The sequence below is a fragment of the Cornus florida genome, unplaced genomic scaffold, assembly GCF_030987335.1.
Source record: "Cornus florida cultivar Cherokee Brave unplaced genomic scaffold, ASM3098733v1 CherokeeBrave_3.0.0_Hap2_Chr06, whole genome shotgun sequence".
Taxonomy (NCBI): domain Eukaryota; kingdom Viridiplantae; phylum Streptophyta; class Magnoliopsida; order Cornales; family Cornaceae; genus Cornus; species Cornus florida.
Window position 1 is genome coordinate 94,740,199 of NW_026775576.1, and position 19,823 is coordinate 94,760,021.

The 19,823-nt window shown below is 36.0% G+C and overlaps 1 protein-coding gene across 5 annotated transcripts; it reads left to right on the forward strand.

Annotated features, from left to right (window-relative positions):
- The first annotated feature begins 6,618 nt into the window (after window positions 1–6,618).
- LOC132313018 (TSL-kinase interacting protein 1) lies at window positions 6,619–19,080 on the forward strand. 5 transcript variants are annotated; one of them, XM_059811631.1, is made up of 15 exons: window positions 6,621–6,774; window positions 8,334–8,425; window positions 8,558–8,789; window positions 9,753–9,835; window positions 9,925–9,972; window positions 10,159–10,268; window positions 13,146–13,230; window positions 13,333–13,615; window positions 15,419–15,580; window positions 15,668–15,819; window positions 15,929–16,167; window positions 16,260–16,635; window positions 17,486–17,905; window positions 18,006–18,197; window positions 18,459–19,080. In XM_059811631.1, exons 3-15 carry the CDS (start codon window positions 8,663–8,665, stop codon window positions 18,684–18,686), a joined length of 2,505 nt encoding a protein of 834 aa, XP_059667614.1. In that variant the 5' UTR covers window positions 6,621–6,774; window positions 8,334–8,425; window positions 8,558–8,662; the 3' UTR covers window positions 18,687–19,080. The 5 variants fall into 5 exon arrangements, with proteins under 5 accessions (XP_059667616.1, XP_059667614.1, XP_059667611.1 ...); XM_059811633.1 differs by lacking the exon at window positions 8,334–8,425 and having other exon boundaries at window positions 6,619–6,774; window positions 15,437–15,580; XM_059811628.1 differs by lacking the exon at window positions 8,334–8,425.
- The last annotated feature ends 743 nt before the right edge of the window (window positions 19,081–19,823 follow it).

The window sequence follows — 19,823 nt, forward strand, 5'->3', positions numbered from 1 at the left end:
TCATACTTATAATTGATAAAAAAAAATAATAATAATAAGGATAGAGAATTCGACAGTAAGACACGTTAGACTAATTTTATATGAATATGAATTAATGTCATCATAATATTATAATTATTAATGTGATCATTAATATGATGATGTCAATTCTTATCTCACATAAATCAATTTAACTTGTTTGACTTTTGAACTTTAAATTATTATATCGTAAGGATATATTTAGGTAACAACGAAAACTAAAAGATATATCATTAAGAAAATGAGAATAGTTTTTTTTTTTTTTTGGGCAATCTAGATGGCCGAATAGAGAATTCTATGTCTGGGACTGATGAGCGAAAGCCCATTGGGTTCTAGGAGGAGATCATTGTTTCCATGAGGAGAAGGAGCCTTGATAGTTGGGAAGATAAGTGAGGCTTGGGTTGTAGCTCTTTTAAATTCGTTGAAGTTAAAAATGGCTCTGACGTATCTTCGATTGACTAATGGATTTGGTTCAATTTGCCAGATGATAAAAGCAACCATGCTTAGATGGTCCCTTGGTTGATAGTGACTTTCAATATCGTTGATCAAATCCAGCCAAACGTGTTTCTAGGATTGTCACTGAGCTAATTATTAACCCGTATCAATATGAGAGGGACCCAAATTCCATTCAACTTTAGAAATAGGGCAATGGGTGAATTAGGTTGTCAGCTTATTGACCTCACACTTTGTATGTATCTTCCTCAGTGATTCTCCTTAATTTCATATTTTGAAGGACAAAGAGTCTCTCATGGTTGCATTAGAGTTCCGTAAACCTATCCCTAATGAGTTGGCTTGAGTGAATAAGAACTTGACCTTAGTACCTCAAAAAGTATCTAAGGCTTGAATTCTCTTGGGTATAACCAATTCCTTGAAGGGACGTTGAGTATCAACTAAAAAAAAAAAAAAAGTTTCATAAACTTTTTCATTTAGGTTCGAATTCACAATTGATACTTGGGCTTGGATCCAAAAAAGTTGGGTTGGAGACTTAAAAAGGAGACAACTTTATAAAGCCATCTTAACTTAAAATAATCTCGAAGCATAAAGGATCCAAATAGGCTTATCAACTTCCTCCAAATGACTCTCAGGAGTTTGCAGGATAAGGAAACAATCTTTTTGTTTGAAAACGGAGTTAATAAGATACTTTTTTTAAATAAAAAAAAATATATTATAAAGATTTGATTAATATAATCTTAGTTTGCATATGATGAAAAATACAAAAAGGGTTACCTCCCTCTTGGAAGATTTTCAAAATCTGGAGTCTTATTTCCAACATTATGAATGCATTATAAATAGTTCTAATAAGAGACACTACTTTTAATATAAGAGAATGAAAAAAATTAATTCATGTGCCCGGTTGATATTCACGTGCTTTGAAGTGTTAGGTTTCGACTCTCTGCATTTACTAATCTAACTTCTAACACTTCTTACCTTGAAAAAGAAGAAAAGAAAAAAAAGAAGAAGACATTCACATGGAATAAAAGTAATATTAATGAATATGATAAGCAAATAGATGATGAGTAGATAGAAGAGCAAGATGAAGAATCAACAAGATGGCTCTTTCTAGCAAGTTTGAAGAGTTTGGATATTATTTTTTATAATAAAAATAATAAAAATATTATTTTTTATACAAATTGAGATGAGGATGGATTCGGATTACAAATCTCTCAAATCAAGCCCATACCAAAATTGAGTTAAGAGATTTTAGCCTAAGCCCGAGTCACCCCTGTCAAAAGTTGCAGCCAAACAGTCCCTAAAAAGTTTGAAAAAGACTCTATTACCTTTCAATATATAATTGATGTTAATTAAAAGGGCAAAGTACACTAACACCCCTCTAGGTTTGGTATTAGAAGAAAGTTATCCAATTTTTGGAAAATCACACCCTTTCGAGTTTGATAAAATAGACAAAGACACCCCGACAATGATGAATTGACTTCATTACCATTTGATATAAAATTAACAAAACAATGGACTCAAATACCCTTGAATCAAATGCCCCTTTGTCTCTCTCCTCCATATTCACAACCCCTTTCTCTCTCCTCTCTTGGTTCTCTCTCTTCCTCCTCTTGCCCAGATGAAGCTTGTTTACATGGATAGAGTACGCCAGAGATGAAGCTCGTAGACTATAGCAGATTGAACTGAACCGTAGCACACAAGTTTGAAACGGGGAAGCTTGCCGGAACCGCGGAGGGGAAGATCTTACTGCCGTTTGCTGACTGTAGTGCCGGAACTGTTTGTCACTGGACGGAGGCACATAGGACTGCAACTCAACAGTACGTCTTTACCTAAAGGAAACTCATCGGTGTTCATAGTTGCCAAAGCTCGCTGGATGTATATGGTGTGAATGAAGCTTGGCCGGAATCAATGGAGCTTAGCTGCTCAGAGTTCGTCGGAATCAATGGAGTTACGGCCTTGTGTTTGCATCGATGGAGATACTTAAGATCACTGTATCTTTTTCATGCTCATTGACCTGCACTCAAGTTAGCTATCTTGATCAATTGATGAAGCCTTTTAGGTTGTTCGCTGTTCGCCGCCGTTTGGGTTTGACGTTGAAACTTCTGGGTCTTGAATGGAGATGAAGTTCTGCTCTCTGTTTAAGATCAATGAAGCTTGCAAGGTAGAACGGTGAAGCTCGCGGGAGTTAGGACTGTGTTTCACCAGTTGAAGATGGTGAACCGCTCGTCGGCTGGTGAAGATGGTGAACCGCTCGTAGGCCGGTGGTTGAAAGGTGTGGAAGTGGTGTCGCTGCTTGCTTGACGTTCATCACTGTTATCGACTTCATCTCCTTCACCGCCAACAACACCTTCTCTATTACACTGCTTCGGGGCCAACATTTGATGCAATTCAAACACCGAATTGATGGCGACGACTTCGAGATTTTTGTTGAAAAGATTGGAATGAAAACCATGACTTTCATTTGGGATGGAATAAAGGGTCAATTAGAGGTGGAAAATACCGGGTTTGGGTTTCGAACAATCTATATATATGTGTGTGTGTGTGTGTGTGTATAGATTTGTATATTTGTGATTTGGTAACTGGTATACAGTCCTTCAACGGCTTTGATTTGGTATACACATAGAATTTATGAATTGTATCTCTATGAATCTATAATAGCCTTTCATCACCCAATCCGTCATCATCAATCATAAAATCTTTAAAGAACGCCAAGAACAATCTCACTGAAAAACTTTGAGATGAAAAAGGTAATTTGGTCCTTTAAGTATTTTGATATTTTATAATTAAAATTAATAAAATAGTGAAGGGTAAAATGGATTTTTCAAATGTTTTAAGGCTATATTTGGATGACAAATTTTACCAGGGGTGTGGTTGTCCAAAAATAAGAAAACTTTCATCTGGTTGTCTTTACTCCAAACCTCGGGGTGTCTATGTACTTTACTGTAACGACTCGCTCCACCACATGGTATGATATTGTCCGCTTTGGGCCTGAGCCCGCACGGTTTTGCTCTTAAGTTTCACCCCAAAAGGCCTCATACCAATTGGAGGTGACACACTTACATATAATCACTTCACCTTTCCTCTACCCAGGCGATGTGGGACTGTGCACCCGTAGCTCACCAGTGTGGTAGCCTGACAGTGTCTCTCGCACCCGCCCACGGCACACCCGCCTACAAGGTCATCACAATCCACCCCCCTTGGAGACCCGACGTCCCCGTCAGCACACTTCCGGCTGGGTCAGGTTCTGATACCATTTGTAACGATCCACTCCACGACATGGTATGATATTGTCCGCTTTGGGCCTGAGCCCGCACGGTTTTGCTCTTGGGCTTCACCCCAAAAGGCCTCATACCAATTGGAGGTGACACACTTACATATAAGCACTTCACCTTTCCTCTACCCAGGCGATGTGGGACTGTGCACCCGTAGCTCGCCAGTGTGGTAGCCTGACAGTGTCTCTCGCACCCTCCCACGGCACACCCCCCCCACAAGGTCATCACAATCCACCCCCCTTGTGATGACCTTGTGGGTGGGTGTGCCGTGGGCGGGTGCGAGAGACACTGTCAGGCTACCACACTGGCGAGCTACGGGTGCACAAGTCCCACATCGTCTGGGTAGAGGAAAGGTGAAGTGCTTATATGTAAGTGTGTCACCTCCAATTGGTATGAGGCCTTTTGGGGTGAAGCCCAAGAGCAAAACCGTGCAGGCTCAGGCCCAAAGCGGACAATATCATACCATGTAGTGGAGTGGGTCGTTACAAATGGTATCAGAGCCTGACCCAGCCGAAAGTGTGCCGACGAGGACGTCGGGCCTCCAAGGGGGGTGGATAGTGATGACCTTGTGGGAGGGTGTGCCGTTAGGCTACCACACTAGCGAGCTACGGGTGCACAAGTCCTACATCGCTTGGGTAGAGGAAAGGTGAAGTGCTTATATGTAAGTGCATCATCTCCAATTGGTATGAGGCCTTTTGGGGTGAAGCCCAAGAGCAAAACCGTGCGGGCTCAGGCCCAAAGCGGACAATATCATACCATGTGGTGGAGTGGGTCGTTACAAATGGTATCAGAGCCTGACCCAGCCGGAAGTGTGCCGACTGGGACGTCGGGCCTCCAAGGGGGGTGGATTGTGATGACCTTGTGAGCGGGTGTGTCGTGGGCGGGTGCGAGAGACACTGACAGGCTACCACACTGGCGAGCTACCGGTGCACAGTCCCACATCGCCTGGGTAGAGGAAAGGTGAAGTGCTTATATGTAAGTGTGTCACTTCCAATTGGTATGAGGCTTTTTGGGGTGAAGCCCAAGAGCAAAACCATGCGGGCTCAGGCCCAAAGCGGACAATATCATACCATGTGGTGGAGTGAGTCGTTACATTTACCCTAATTATAAAATACCAAAATTTTGAAAGGACGTTTTTGCCCTTCACATATTAGCAACAGATGTCACCTACCCCATCCGTTTCATCTCTCCCTTTAACCTTCTCAGAGAACTTCAGGAACACCGAGAATGCCACCAATATCACCAGAGCTCCAAAAATCATCCACCTTACACAGCCAAGTTTCCGGAATCTCAGCACATTTTTTTCCGCAGCAGCAGGTACTAGAGCAGCGATTAGCGGTGGCCATTCATGTCATCCTCAGAACAAACTCCGTTTACCACAAATTCTGATGATTTCTTTACATCGGCGGTGAAATCCGTCACGTGGCGGCGGTGGGTGCAGCTGGAAGTTGGCCTTCATTGGCAGCGGACTTGATGGCGTCACTGGTCGACATTGCCGGAGGGAAAACAATAAAAGAATTGATAACTAGTCAATACCAAAATTGGGTGATAAATATGAATTCTCATTTCTCCAACACTATAAGAGTGAATTTTGGTTTTGGTTCGTCTGGTTTAACTCTATGTTGTTTATTTTTGGTGATGATCCTAGAAATGTCAAAGCAAGGTTGAATTTTGCTGTTGAAAATTTTCAAATTTAGATTTAAATTTTATAAATCTGTTATTTAATTAAAATCTTCATTTATTTATTTATTTTATCTATGTCATACTCTATTTCTACATTTATCTCATGTATGTGTTATTGTAATGGGGTTAATCTTCATGATTTTGTCATGGATTCAATTCACAGTATTCACTTTTCTGAATTTAACTTGCCAATAATGATGTGATTGGAATTGGATACATGAGATCTATATAATTGCATATGAAATTTATTTTCTAAATATGGAATTGCTTTGTGATAAATGGAGAATCTCTCGCTAAATACTCTTTTTCTATATATATATTTGTGTGTGTGTGTATATATATATATGTATATGTATGATTTTGTATACTTTGTGGTGATGTGTACTGTGAATACAGTGAGAAAGATTAAAATTTGTCATTTTGGTACTTGGCATTAAAATTAGTTAGTAAGGGCATTCAAGTCATTTCATGATTTAAATATATTTGTTGACAAATCAAAGGGTATTTAGGTCATTTTATTGAGTGTCGGGTGTAGAAAGGGTTGATTGGGTGGTTTTTATTAACTTTATCAAACTTGAGGGGGTGTTATTATTCGAAAATGGACTAACTTTCATCCGGCTATCAATAAATCAAACCTTAGAGGGTGTGAGTGTAATTAATCCATAATTTATATAGTGCATATTTGATTTGGTAGGATTTAATGTGATAGGTGATTAATGTGATGAAATTAATTCAAGAACATTATTTAGAATTTTTAAAACACTGATTCATAAATACTAGGTATTATGAAAATTTATTTATGATTCTAAATCTTGAATTTTATTAGGGTATTTGATATTACTTTACCAAATATGACATAGAATCATCATTATTGTCTTATTTCCATATAGATGAGGTCGACCACAGATACCATAGTATTATAATAAAAATTAGTGAGAATTTATGATTGGACTAATATAACTACTTAAAAAATTGACAATTTTTTAAGATTTTTTTTTTTTTTTTTTTGACAAAATGCTATTGAAAACAACTCACTAATGTAATTTTTCCATCTCTATTATTTATTTATTTTATTAATATTTAAGAACCAAAACTTGCACAAAGTTTCAAAACCAAAACAAGCAAGCACCAAAGATGCTTTACCTACAATAAAAACTCCAAAATACTTTTATTGTTTTTGAAAAGTAATGTACGTTTTTGCCCCGTGTTGTGTTCAATCTGTGTAACCGTCCGGGTGATGGAAAGGTGACCTTATTGTCGTTAGGGTTTGGGTTTGGGTTTGGCCCGTCTGGGTTTGAACAGCTTTGCCATCTCTCTCTCTCTCTCTCCTCTCTTCACTTGCTTGCTGGTAAGAAACCTCCTTCTCTCTATGTCGGTGTTTGTTGTCTGAATATGTATACCACATATATATGTATATACATATATATGCATGTCAAGTTTTGCCCTTTAATTTTTCCAGAAAGAGAATTCAGATCATAGGGTTCGCTACTGAATTCCCGAACGATTTATCTAACTTGACTTGACCTATTTGATTAGGTTTTGGAATTATCTTAAGAAAATTTTGCTCATATAATGGTGTAATTTGAAATCTGCTACTTGATTTCTGTTGCAATTATAGTTCTTGATCTGTTAATTTATTTTTTTTTGCTGAATTGTCACGCTTCCTCAGTGTTTGGCACAGATTTGAATTTTTGTATCTAACCTCTTTGGTGGTGATGTATTTGTGTATGATATCATTGATATATACATGCATGGGTTTGTAATTCTGTATACGTATGTACATTTTGTGTTTCAGAGATGCTTGTTAACCAATTTCAGAAATTAGCGTTTTCTCTGTTTCTTGGGCTAGGGCTTCAGGCAATATATGGTCCTAGCCAATTGAGTTTGCCTTTGAATTGTTGAAAGCATTGTGTGTGAATATTCACATTGGATGTTGTCTAAAAAGTAGTAAATTTGGCATTAACATTCTTTCGTTGTTTGAGTTTCTAAGAAAATGAAAAAGCTTTGTCCAACCAAGTCAAATAAGCGATTGAACAAAGTAAGGTGGAATTTTCGTTTTCAATTTCAAGTTATACATCTATTCATTCTGTGGAACCAAACAGTGTTCAATCAGTTCCCATTTAAATTCTGGTAAATAAAATTTCTAATATTTCGATATTCCTCGCCATTTTTTTAAAAATAGAAGTCATGGTTAGGGTATTTATTCAGCTGAGAGTATGACATTTTCCAGCAATATAGAAGTCTTGATTATCAGCTGGTGTATGCAGGAAGCTAAATTGGAAAAATGATAATGTCTACTATCTCATTTAATGAACAGATTTTTCCTTGTGGGGGAGGGGGATTTTGTCGGCACGTGCATGTTTTATAAATTCATATATGCACGTCTTATATTTCCTAATACAGAGATATTCCTCACCATTTAAAAAACAAATAGGAGTCATGGTTAGGGTGTTTCTTCAGCTGAGATTATGACATTTTCCAGCAGTATAGAAGTCTTGATTACCAGCTGGTGTATGCAGGTGGCTAAATTGGAAAATGATAATGTCTACCTTTTACATTTATACTCATTGCAGATTCACAAAACTCATGGTCTTATTTAATGAACAGATTTTTCCTTGTGGGGGTGGGGGATTTTGTCGGCACGTGCATGCTTTATAAATTCATATATGCACATTTTATATTTCCTAATATATATTCCTCATCATTTAAAAAAAAAATAGAAGTCATAGTTAGGGTGTTTCTTCAGCTGAGAGTATGAAAATTTCCAGCAATATAGGAGTCTTGATTATCATCTGGTGCATGCAGGAAGCTAAATTGGAAAAATGATAATGTCTACCCGTTACATATATACTTATTTCTGGTTCATGAAACTTATGATCATATTTAATGAATAATTTTTCCTTGTAGGGGAGGGGGGTTTCGTCAGCACGTGCACGATTTATAAATACATATATGCACATTTTATAAATTCATATATGCATGATAAAAGGGGTTTAAAAGTATGTGAGTATACGTGGCTAAGTTTCTATTTATTATTTATTTTTTATCTTCATAATAATATTAGCTATTTTGTATAATTGATTTCTTTTTTTCTTTTTAGATGCTAAATCTGTTTCCTTTGTTACAATTAGACATTGCGTTTGGAAATTGCACTTGTTTGTAGGTCAAAGAGAGCATTATTTGAGACCTTCAAAGCTGAAAAGGCATGAGTCTTGTATCCTTTTGATGTCTAATGCATGCAAATGGAGCCACAGGTCTCCTTGGACTGTGAGGCACGCCTCCATCCTGAGAATATTTTGATGAGGGATGGAAATGATGGTGAAACCCCATCCTCACAAGATCATGCTGTACCTCAGCAGCCAGGTGTGTTATTAGGACTGAAATTTTTCGTTTTGTATCTTTTGGTCTGTTTGTTTGATTAATGTGCTTTAATAGATGTTTTTCTAATCTGGAAATAACAAGTTGTACCTTTAATCCACAAATTGTTCATGGAGGCATCAATCCAGTGTTCTGCGCTATGATCGGTGTATTGGGTGCGGATCCGCTCTAAATATGCGAATCCGAATTCCGTGTACTGAGAATCCGAAATCCGCATGCTCCAAATTTCAGATCTGTGGATTTTTTCCCCCCGTCATTTATTCCCGATTATCGTCAATCTTAGAAGCTTATGCATTAAATTTTTTTGTGTACTTTAGGAATTTTATTAAATTATAGTAAAAAGGGATAATGAAATTATATAGAATGATAAAGACAGATGACGGTGCTGATTGTAGAAGCCTTGGTGTTCTTCATTTTCTTTTGTTTTTCTCTCATTGCCTGGATCTTCCTCTTTTTTATCATGCCAGTGCAATAGGGCAGTAGGTTGAAGTTTCTTGCTCCTATATGAATACGGTATACGCCTCACAAGTTCACAACTCACTTCTTTTATTTTTTTTTAAATGATTATTTTTACATAAAACATTTTTTTATTTTTTATTTTATTACTCCTAAACCATGTTTTCTTGGTATTTATATGATGATCGTAACTGTCATGGACTAGTCTTTAATGTGTTCTTACAAATATGCAAACTGATCAAGAAATTCTTAAAATGTTTTGTAATTATATATAGTATATATACGTATACACACAAATAAAAATGCTTTGGAGGTGCTCTTTGCCTGTAAAAAATTGGAGTTCGATGTTTTGTGCTCTCTTTCACTTCCGTTATCGTTCCTGCTCCCGCTTTATGTGACTTGGATCGGACCTTTGATTGATATGCTGTTTTTAATGCAGTGCTTTATGTGACTTGGGTCATACCTCTGATTTGCATGCTGTTCTTAATGCAGTGAAAAAACAAACACGGCAATGGGCTGCTTGGACACGTCAAGAGGAGGAAAGCTTCTTCACTGCATTACGACAAGTTGGCAAGGCATGTTTTATATTGACGTGCTTTGGCACTTCACTTTTTTCTTTTTACTATATATCCTAACTACAAATATATCACGTCTTTTTTCACAGAACTTTGAGAAAATCACTTGTCGTGTTCAAAGTAAAAACAAAGATCAGGTGATTTGCTTATTCACTAAGTAGAATGCTCTCCATGATTTGCTTTGTCATTACTTTTTGAATCTTCATCTGGTGAATCCCTATTTTTGATTGTTCTTCAATTCAACAGTCCTTAAGCCCAACAACCTTTGGCATCTTGGTTATTATCTTCTCATTATTTATTTTATTGTTTTTTGTGTTTTGCAGGTCAGACATTATTACTATCGTCTTGTTAGGAGAATGAACAAGTTACTGGGTCCAGAACTATGCCTTGATGCTAAAAACTCCAAGGATACTAATGCTGCAATGCTTCGATGGTAGCTCTTAACCACCAACTGAAATTATTCCATTACTTCATGCCACTGTATTATTATTATTATTTTGAGTAATTTAGATATGGGTGTATTTTTTGAAGGAAAACTTTTCTTCTAAGTAGCACAGATACGGATGTGGGACACAAAAACAATACGATAGGATAGTCCAACACATCGAATTCTAAAATGTTGGAGAAGGATACGATGTGGACACAACTAATATAAATATTGGTTTTATTTTTACACATATATTGAGTAAGACAATTATAGAATTCTATTTAAGTTTTAATTTCTATATTAAGAGTTAAAATTAATTTAGAAGTTGAAACTATGCAAATATCCTAAGAAATTATTATATTATATATGCTATTACTCTACTACTTTGTTAATACAATTATGTTTTTGTCCCATTGCATGCTTGAGTTGTGTTGATCGTGTGTATAATGTTAATTTTTATTATGTATTTATTTATTTATTTTTTTAAAGAAAGGTTGGGCATTTTGAGGTGTGTTTATATTGTTTCCAAGTTGATTAAATGTGGTTACTCTTAGATGTGTTTGTATTATATATAACTTGTTTGGACAGTGTGGGACGAGTAGCCTAAATGTACAAAATAATGATTTTTTTTTTTTTTTTTAAATTACGAACATGTCTGTGAAGTGTCGGACGTGTGTTCAGGAATGTCCATGAAGTCTTTGTGTCCAACATGTACATGGTGACTTTGTAGAAGTGTTGGTGCTTCTTAGCTCTTCTTAACTCAAAACGAATGGGTTTCCTGCCACCTAGTTATGAAATTCCTTCAAATAGTGTGGTACACTATGATGTTGCATTCTGCAAATCTTATTCATTGTTTGAGATTTGAGAGTACATAGCCCAAAGATCTTGCATAGGATCTATGTCATCATCCTGTACAGATCCGTGCATCTTAAAAACAAGCATGCCATTTGGGTCTGCAGAATTTTTCTTGAAGATGGCTTTATCCGAAGAACAGATACTTTATTTATAATTGCTGGAGCAATGTAATTGGACCCATATTTTAGAAGCGGCCTGAAACTGGACCAGCTTTAGTCCCTCTGTTGTTCTCTATTTTTTTTGCAAAATTTGTGCATGCTCTCTCTCTCTCTCTCTCTCTATATATATATATATATATATATATATATATATGCATATATATATAGACACACATGCATCTTGGTTCATTATGTTATTCAAGTAATTCTGACAGAAATTGATACTTAAGGATTCGATAGCCTGTTTGTTTCTTGACGTAGTGGGTTAGTCCGTTCCCCCCTCTATTGCTGGAGTTCTTTTAGCTCATTTTTTCACAATGATGTCCCTCTTTCAATGATTATTCTAGTGCTGTACATCTGCTGAAGAAATGTAGCACCAAATTTTATCTATATGTCTATCTATGTATGTATATATACTGGACACTAGAAATATTTATCTAGCCATATATAATTAACTTCTGCTATATATAAATCCTGGCATAGGATTGTAAGTCAAATTGAAGAGTTTGTGTATAAATTCTCTTTTTGTTCTCTCTCTCTCTGCCATTTTTATCCTTCAGGTTATGGATGAGAAATTTTATGACCTTGTATTTGGAAAATATACATTATGAATGAAATTGAAAAAACGTTTTGCTTGACTGACAGAATTAGCTATTTCCTCCTGTTCTTTTACTGAGGTTATTCAACATTCTTTTGTTTCTGATTTTCAATATTCTTCTGGGGTAGATGTTTGATAACCAATCAAATAGTATATGTTTCTACATCATATTGGAATCTGGAATCTCATATCTTAGTGAACAACATCGAAGCTCTAATTATTATTATTATTATTATTATTTTTCTTTCCTAGTAGCGAAGCTCTAATTATTAGTATAGGGACCTAGAGGTAATTTTAATAGGAGCAGTATGTGATTATGGTATGTACACTTTAGAGATGTGTAGAAGGAAGTATAACAATTAGCTAACTATGATAAGTTTTGGCATTGTAATTGGCACCTCAATAATTCTATTTATATTTGATTCCAACTTTATCAAAGAAGCATGATAACTGTGGATCTTATAGGGTTCGTTTGGTTAGCCGGAAATTGATGGTAGAAAGTGAAAGGACAAAAAGTGAAGTGAAAGAAAAGAAAATTATGTTTCTATCATGCATTTGGTTAGCATGATTTTTTTGTAAAACTTTTGTGGGAAAATGTTGTTTCATTAGTTTGGTTAGCAAGAAAGTGAAAAGAAAATGATTTATATGCCAAAACTATCCTCATGAATTCAATACTAAGTAATATACATCATGCAACAAGCATAATAAAAAATATAAATAATTGTTTTATGAATAAAGATATATGTGCGTGCATATATATATATAGAGTCCTAATTTAAAGATTCAGAAAATTGTAACTTAATTAGGAGTCCTAAATTAAAGAGTTAGAAAGTTGTAATATAATTAGGATTTATAAAAAAGAAGTCCACTCCTTTTGTGAGTTTAAAAAAGAAGGAAGAGAAATAACTGACAAGGGTATAATTGGAAACTAACATATAATGATACAATTTTCACGGGAAACTGAAATTTTCGCGTGTTTTATAGAGGAAACATTTTGAGGAAAATGAACCAGTTACGGGAATATCACTTTCCTGAAAACTTTCCTTTTCACGCTAACCAAACAACAAAACAATTTAAAAATTTTCCGTTTCTTTTCCTTTCTAGCTAGTTGACGCTAACCAAACAAAACCTTATCTTATTTTGTGTTTCTATAATTAACAGTGAATATTAGTTATAGATTGACAAAAACTGGTTTCCCAAATATGGAATACTATGTTGTGGCATGATCAAAGATCACTGTTTTTATAAAAAGTTGTGTGATTTGTGTTACAGGTGGTCATTACTGGAAAAGTATAGCTGCAAAGCCTCGAAGCTTCACCTGAAGCCTCGAAGGTTTAAGATATTTATAGAGAACTTGGTTAGTCGAGACTATCTGTATTCCTTCTTTGGATTCTTTTCTGTACATGAAACTCGATTTCTTCTGTATTTTCTGGACTGATGAGGTTATCTTGCCATGAAGGAGCACCAACTCTTGAAAGACCGGAAGAAGAATATAAGAAAACGACCTTCTCAGGGGGAGAACTGTCCTCCTTCAGCTCCAACAATCATCTCGAATCAGGGAAAAACGCACGGACATGATTCTCCTGCAGTTAAAGTAGTTCTTGTTGACAGCCAAAACATTCAAAAAGTAGGACCTGGAAAAGGATCTTCACTAAGGCGTAATGTAAATTTAAACGTAAATCATAGCAACTGCAAAGGAGACTCCTCTTCTGTGAGAGCAGTGAGACAACGGCGTAAAGCAGGTGATTTTCATGCTTTCTATATTTTGAATACTACTATTATTAGTTTTCCTTAGAGGGAAAATGATACATTTAGAAGATAGATTATCTAATAGTTCAATATTATAATTGTCGTAACATTTTAAGTAGTTAGTTCGTATTCAATTTATCTAATGCTATGTTTGGTTGGAAGGAAGGATGGAAGAGAGGAGGGATAGTCTGGATAGAAGAAGCTTCCCTTGTTTGGTTGGAAGGAAGGGAAGAGAGGGAAGCATCCCTCCTAACCCGTGTTTTTGGAAAGTTTTTTATCCGTCCAAAGTTGGGCAGAAGACAGGAGGGAAAGAAAGAAAAGTTAATCTACAATTTTGTAATACCAATTTTAATCTTTAATTACTTACAAAATAACTTGTTAAATCTTACTGAAATGCTCTCACGTGTATAATAAGGGTATATTGGTATAAAAAATATAAAAACTCTCATTCTCTTCCTTCCAACCAAACAAAAAAAATGTGTCATCTCATCCATCCTTTCTACTATCCCTTTCATTCAACCAAACAAAAAGGGAGGGAGACACCTTCCCTTCCCTAGAGATGCCCCATCCATCCCTCTCCCTTCCAACCATTTTTCCATCCCTCCAACCAAATGGAGCATAAGGCTGAGTTTAATATGTCGCCCTTTGTTTGCATTGCTTTAAACTGAATCGTAATAGGTTATGGGGTCCTAAATTTCAATTATGGAATGGATGTCACAAGCATAACGCTTTTTCCCCCTTCTGGTAAGTGTATAAGTACAATGCCAGCTTAAGCACTGGCACTCTGGGAAGGAGTCATATCCGTGTTGGACACGTATTGGACATTACACTTTCCAGTTAAGTGTCCGACACATCTTGGACGTGTTTATGTTATTAAAATAAATTATTAATTACGGAGACTGAGATGTCTAAAACATGGGCTGACATATGACCAATAAATCTTGAGCATTTGATAAGACTTTCTTTTTACAAGGAAACAAAGTATCATCATAATTATCATAATCCTTGCCTTAATTCCATTATGGGGTCGTCCACATGAATTCAAGTTTTTTGTTCATTTCTACTACAAGCCATCTCTCCTACAATATTTAACTTTTTAAAATCCTTCTTAACAACTTCATCTCATGTTAATTTCTGTTTCCGTCTGTCTCTGTCTCTTACCCTCTATACGAATCTGTACTCCTCTTCTTCTTCTTACTGGTGCATTTAGTTCCTATTGTGTACCCACAAAAGACTATAAGATGTAACTGGATCAGGAATTTATTACCCTTGTCTAATTCAAATCACAGTAATATAAGAAGTTGTGGGCTTGACTATACTACATAGTTTGATTTGTTCCTTTTGTTTGAGTGCACAATGTATACTCTCAGTCTCTCACCTTACACTGATAGTCAAGATGAGACCTGGATGTTAATTTTCTATTTCAGGAATAGTATATGCCAACAGAAATATTTATGAGTTGGAAAGAGAATTGACTTTCCCTCAGCTGATTTCTTTGGCTTCGTAATATAATTTTGATCCTTCTAAATCGACATGAAAGACGTTCAATTACTATTGCCTTTAAAGGCCTTGAGCGAATGAACAGAAATAGCATTTGGCATTTGCTTATTATTTCCCCATTATCCTGTTACTAAAATTAAAATTTTTCGTTCTTTTTTTTTTTTCTCTGGATGATTTTTATTCCTTTTATTTATTTTACTAAAATGTAGAGATGCAAATTTTCATTTTTGTGTTTTTATAGTTCAATGCTGCATTGATCATTTTTGTATTGATTTGTTTTTTTGCTGATTGTCTAGCTGGTACTGTCACCACAGCTGCATATAAAAGATGGGAGAAGGCTGCAATTGCTGGGGTTTCATTAGTTGCTGATGCTGCTGAGCATTTGGAACGGACAGCCACTGATAGAGAGCTTGAACATGTCCAGAATCCACTAGTTGAGGACCAGCTCTTGCCCAATGGTATAACTCAGAAGGAACTGATTGTAGGGCTGATGTGAAATTTCTGAACAGTGAACACTATCTGATTCTTTGCATTCTACTTTCCAGGGCAAAAGGTTTTGGACCCTGTTGGAAAAGATTTCCCCCCTATGCCAACTTTTTCAAAGAATCTGTTTATGGAGAACAACACACAAACTTCCGTGAAACTCAAGCTTCAGTTGTTCCCAATTGATGATGGTACTCGAAGAGCCTTGGAACAGGTGAGTATTAATGGAATTATGTTTATGGGTTTATGTAGAATCAAGTTTTAGAATTTGAATGATGCAAAGAACATTTAGTAACTATCGCCGTGTTTATTTTTTTCCACAGGATGATCATAATCCACACCTGGAGCTCACTTTAAGTTCTCGGAAGAAGATATCTTCAGTTTTGGAACATCTCAATCGCAAATGGGGAAATTCTAGCATAGCATCAGGAGAACTAGTGATCTTTCCTTACTGCGCCCAGAGGAAAAACCTTTTGGGTTATCAGAGATGGACTTTGGACTCTATGCTTTGTGCGGCAGATGTATATGCACTGATTGGAAGCCCACCAGTTTTCCGCTTGAGGTATTCTTCTTTATTTCTTTTTCTCTTAAAAGGCAATGTCCACATCATAAACGTCATGTATGAGTCTATTTATTTATTTATTTATGTTGAAGGTATGGTTGGTTTTCCCACAATGAGCTTGGATCCACAACACTTCAAGCACCTTTGGCATCGCGTAGCATTCTGGAAGAGTGTATTATGCACCCGAGTAATACAAAGGAGCAGATTGTGGATTCATTACCAGTAGCTTCTCCACCAATTGCTGATCAACAACCCGAGAAACAAATGGATGCTTATAAAGATAAAGAGGTCTCAGTGACAGAAAACGCTGATGTTACCTCTTCCACAGATTTGCCCGGTGAGATGGTTGAGTGCACCGATTCAGATCCCAACAACAAACTGCTGGAGTCTTCTAATTGTGCACCAACAATAACATTGCATGGAAGGGAGAGTGGCACCAGAGCCATCACGAGACGACGGGAAATTATGGTACTACTCCTATATTCTACCAACATGCTAGTAAACTTGTTAAATTGGATGTTGTCATGACATATACATGAATGCAGGTTATTGACTCATGCATCTCATAAGTCATAACACTATGAAACTTTGTAATTTGAACCAATTATTTTAACTAGCACAACCTTATAGATATGCAGCACGTCTTAGCACAATTTTAAGAGATTTGAAAATGAATCCTATGACTCCTGTCCGCTGGTAAGCATGTGAAGAAGTATATTTTTCTTGAAGTAGGTTCTTTAAGTGCACATATGTTTGCTGACTCTGTCAGTGTTTTTTATTTAACATGCTGTATTTTTTTTTTTTGTTAGTCAGTGTGACGACTTATGTTCTTTTTTATCTTGTGGTTTGCTAATTTCCCTATAAAATTGTCATTTCCTTGGCATCATTGCTCATATAATAGTCTGCTTTATAAAAGATTGTTGTTTATGTTGCTACTTGTCACCTTTCCTTTAGCACTATATATATTGTAAGAAACTCTGACAAGACAGGTTTTCCTCTAATTTTATCAAGCGGATGACAAAATATCAATTACGAATAAAGCAAACTGCAATAGTTATGCTTTAGTGTGCGACATAAATGGTGCCATGTTTTTCCTTTTACAATTTTTTAAGCGGATATTTCCACTCAAACGGTATATTCCTGACATGTTAGTAGAAAAGAGGGTAGGTGAAACTTTTGTTCTTCTACTAGTAGAAAACCAGTGTTCTTCATGAAATGCATTTACTGCGGTGCTGCTTATTAAAGCATGAAACACTATGTTGTGGACATTTTCCCTGTCTGTTATTCGTCTGAACTTCGAATTTGTTTCAATAACTAGGATGACGCGAGGTTACACAACAACAATGCATTTTCAGCGGTGGAGTGGGCTGATAGCCTTACCAACATAAGTGTCGGGGATCTACTCTTGGAGGTGTCTCATGATATGGATTCCAACTGCATTGATCCTACCCTTCCTGGAAGTCCTCAATGTCTTCCACAGATTCCATTCAGCTGTGATTCATTTGATGCTGCAATTGCTGCTCATATATACAGAGATCAAGACAAAACTGGATTTCAGCCAGCTCTGGCATCCGACATGTCTTCTATTTGGGATGCTGAAGAAACATGTGATGCCTTCTCATTTCAAAAGATTACTGTTTTCAATAAGGAGATTCAAAGTGCATCCCAGATTGCTTTTCTGGAGGCCAACAAAGAGATTGCGAGAATTAGTTCAGAGAGATCTGGCGGTGCCGTTGAGGTTTTATTTTACAAGCTTACTCTTTTGAAACCTTACTGCTTTTAAGAGCAATAGTTGCTTTCAAAGTGAAACTGTTTGTAAAATTATTTATTTTCTGTAGGAGTTCCTTGATGTAGAGAGGCCTATGGATGATAATCCTGCTCATGGAGATCCTGTGGATGTTGATAACTCTCACGGAGATCCTTTAGATGATGATCTTGCTCATGTGGACCTGATGGATGAGTGTCAGCCTGGTTCACATACCTTCGAGAATTCTTCAAAGGATCTCAACGGGCTTACAGATATATATTGGGTAAATCAACTTCTTTATTTTCTTTTCTATTCCTACCCTGATTTTTTATTTTATTTATTTATTTATTTTTTTGAGAAATTTCTGAGGGTTCACTTGTGACTTTGTCCGTAACCTCTGATTTTTCACAAAAGTAGTTAGCAAGGTTGGTCAATTTTTGTCAATCTAAAACTTAACAAATCACCTAATTATTGAGTTATTTTTTGCCTATTCCATGTTGATTATCTGAATAAATGGCGTAATTCCATGTTTTTCACATTGCAGCCCGACTCTTTAGGACCATTAGATTTGGATTTGCCTGCATGTAGATACCATAGTGAAGATCTAATTTTAAGTGATAGCCTGAGTGGCATGAACCGCCTGATAGCCAGCAGTCTGGATGCATTTCAAAATTGCTCGTTCTTCGGGTTGGACAAGAAAGAACCAGCATCAACAGTAGAAGCTCGAGAAACTGTTTCATTCTCAGATTATAAAATTGGAAGCGAAGTTTGATATCACACCAAACCCCGAAACACAGCATGTTTAGATTTGTTGGGCAAGCAGAAGGTGAGATGTCGCACAAACTTGTGGCTGGAATTATTTCCCCGTGTAGTTGATTTTGAGGAATTCTGTGAAAGGGCTTTGCAAGCCATGAGAAATCTGACATTCCATGGAAAAGTGTTTCCTGATCAAAAAGTGGCAGATCAAGAAGTGCTTCCTGTGTTGTACAAAAAGAATAGATGTTGAGAAACTTGCAACTGATTTTTGTCTTTCGACTTTGATATAAATGTTACATTTCTGTATATTTTGCTCATGAGCGGAACAATGTACATCCCCAAAAATATGGAAATGATCCAATAACCAATATTCAGTTGCGATGCACCTTTTCAGGAAATTTGGCTTTTAAGTTTTGCTGAATGCATTTCAATTAAGTAATACATTTTTGGCCAATTCCTGAAATTTTAGGAATTGGCAAGAATGCAACTGTACTTTATTTTTTCTTAAGCTCCTGAGCTCGTTCATTAAATAAACGATCAAAATTCGAATTCAATTTTTAAGCTCGTTTAATAAATGAGCTGATTTTAAACATTGTTAAGCTTTACTCAGACCATTAATATTTAGTTCATATTGACTTGTATTTTTTTTTTTCTTAATTAGTATTCATATACACATGCTTTTACTAATATTTGAATCCTGACCTCCTTGAGAAGTCCTGATACCGTTAATTTGTGAAAACATCACTCTTATACTTTTTGTGATTCATGAACGCAAGTTTCTGAACATAAATTTATACACAAACTTGTCTAAGATTCTATTAATTTATGAATAAACCAAAACGATTTTGACCACACTATATCAGATTTTGAACAAGCTACTGGACTCTAATTTTTGAGCTTGTCAAAATCTTGAGGAACTGAGCTACAAACGAACAAGTTTTAACCCAGCCTTCAGACACATTATTTCTGAAAATAAAAAATAGTTTTTGAACAATTCCAAAATGAATATATATATATATGTGTGTGTGATATATATATATATATATATATATATATATATATATATATATATATATATTTACCAAGCAACCACTTAAAACTCACGTACACACTTGGTCAATTTAAAATTTTCCCATTACGACTGTATGTTGAG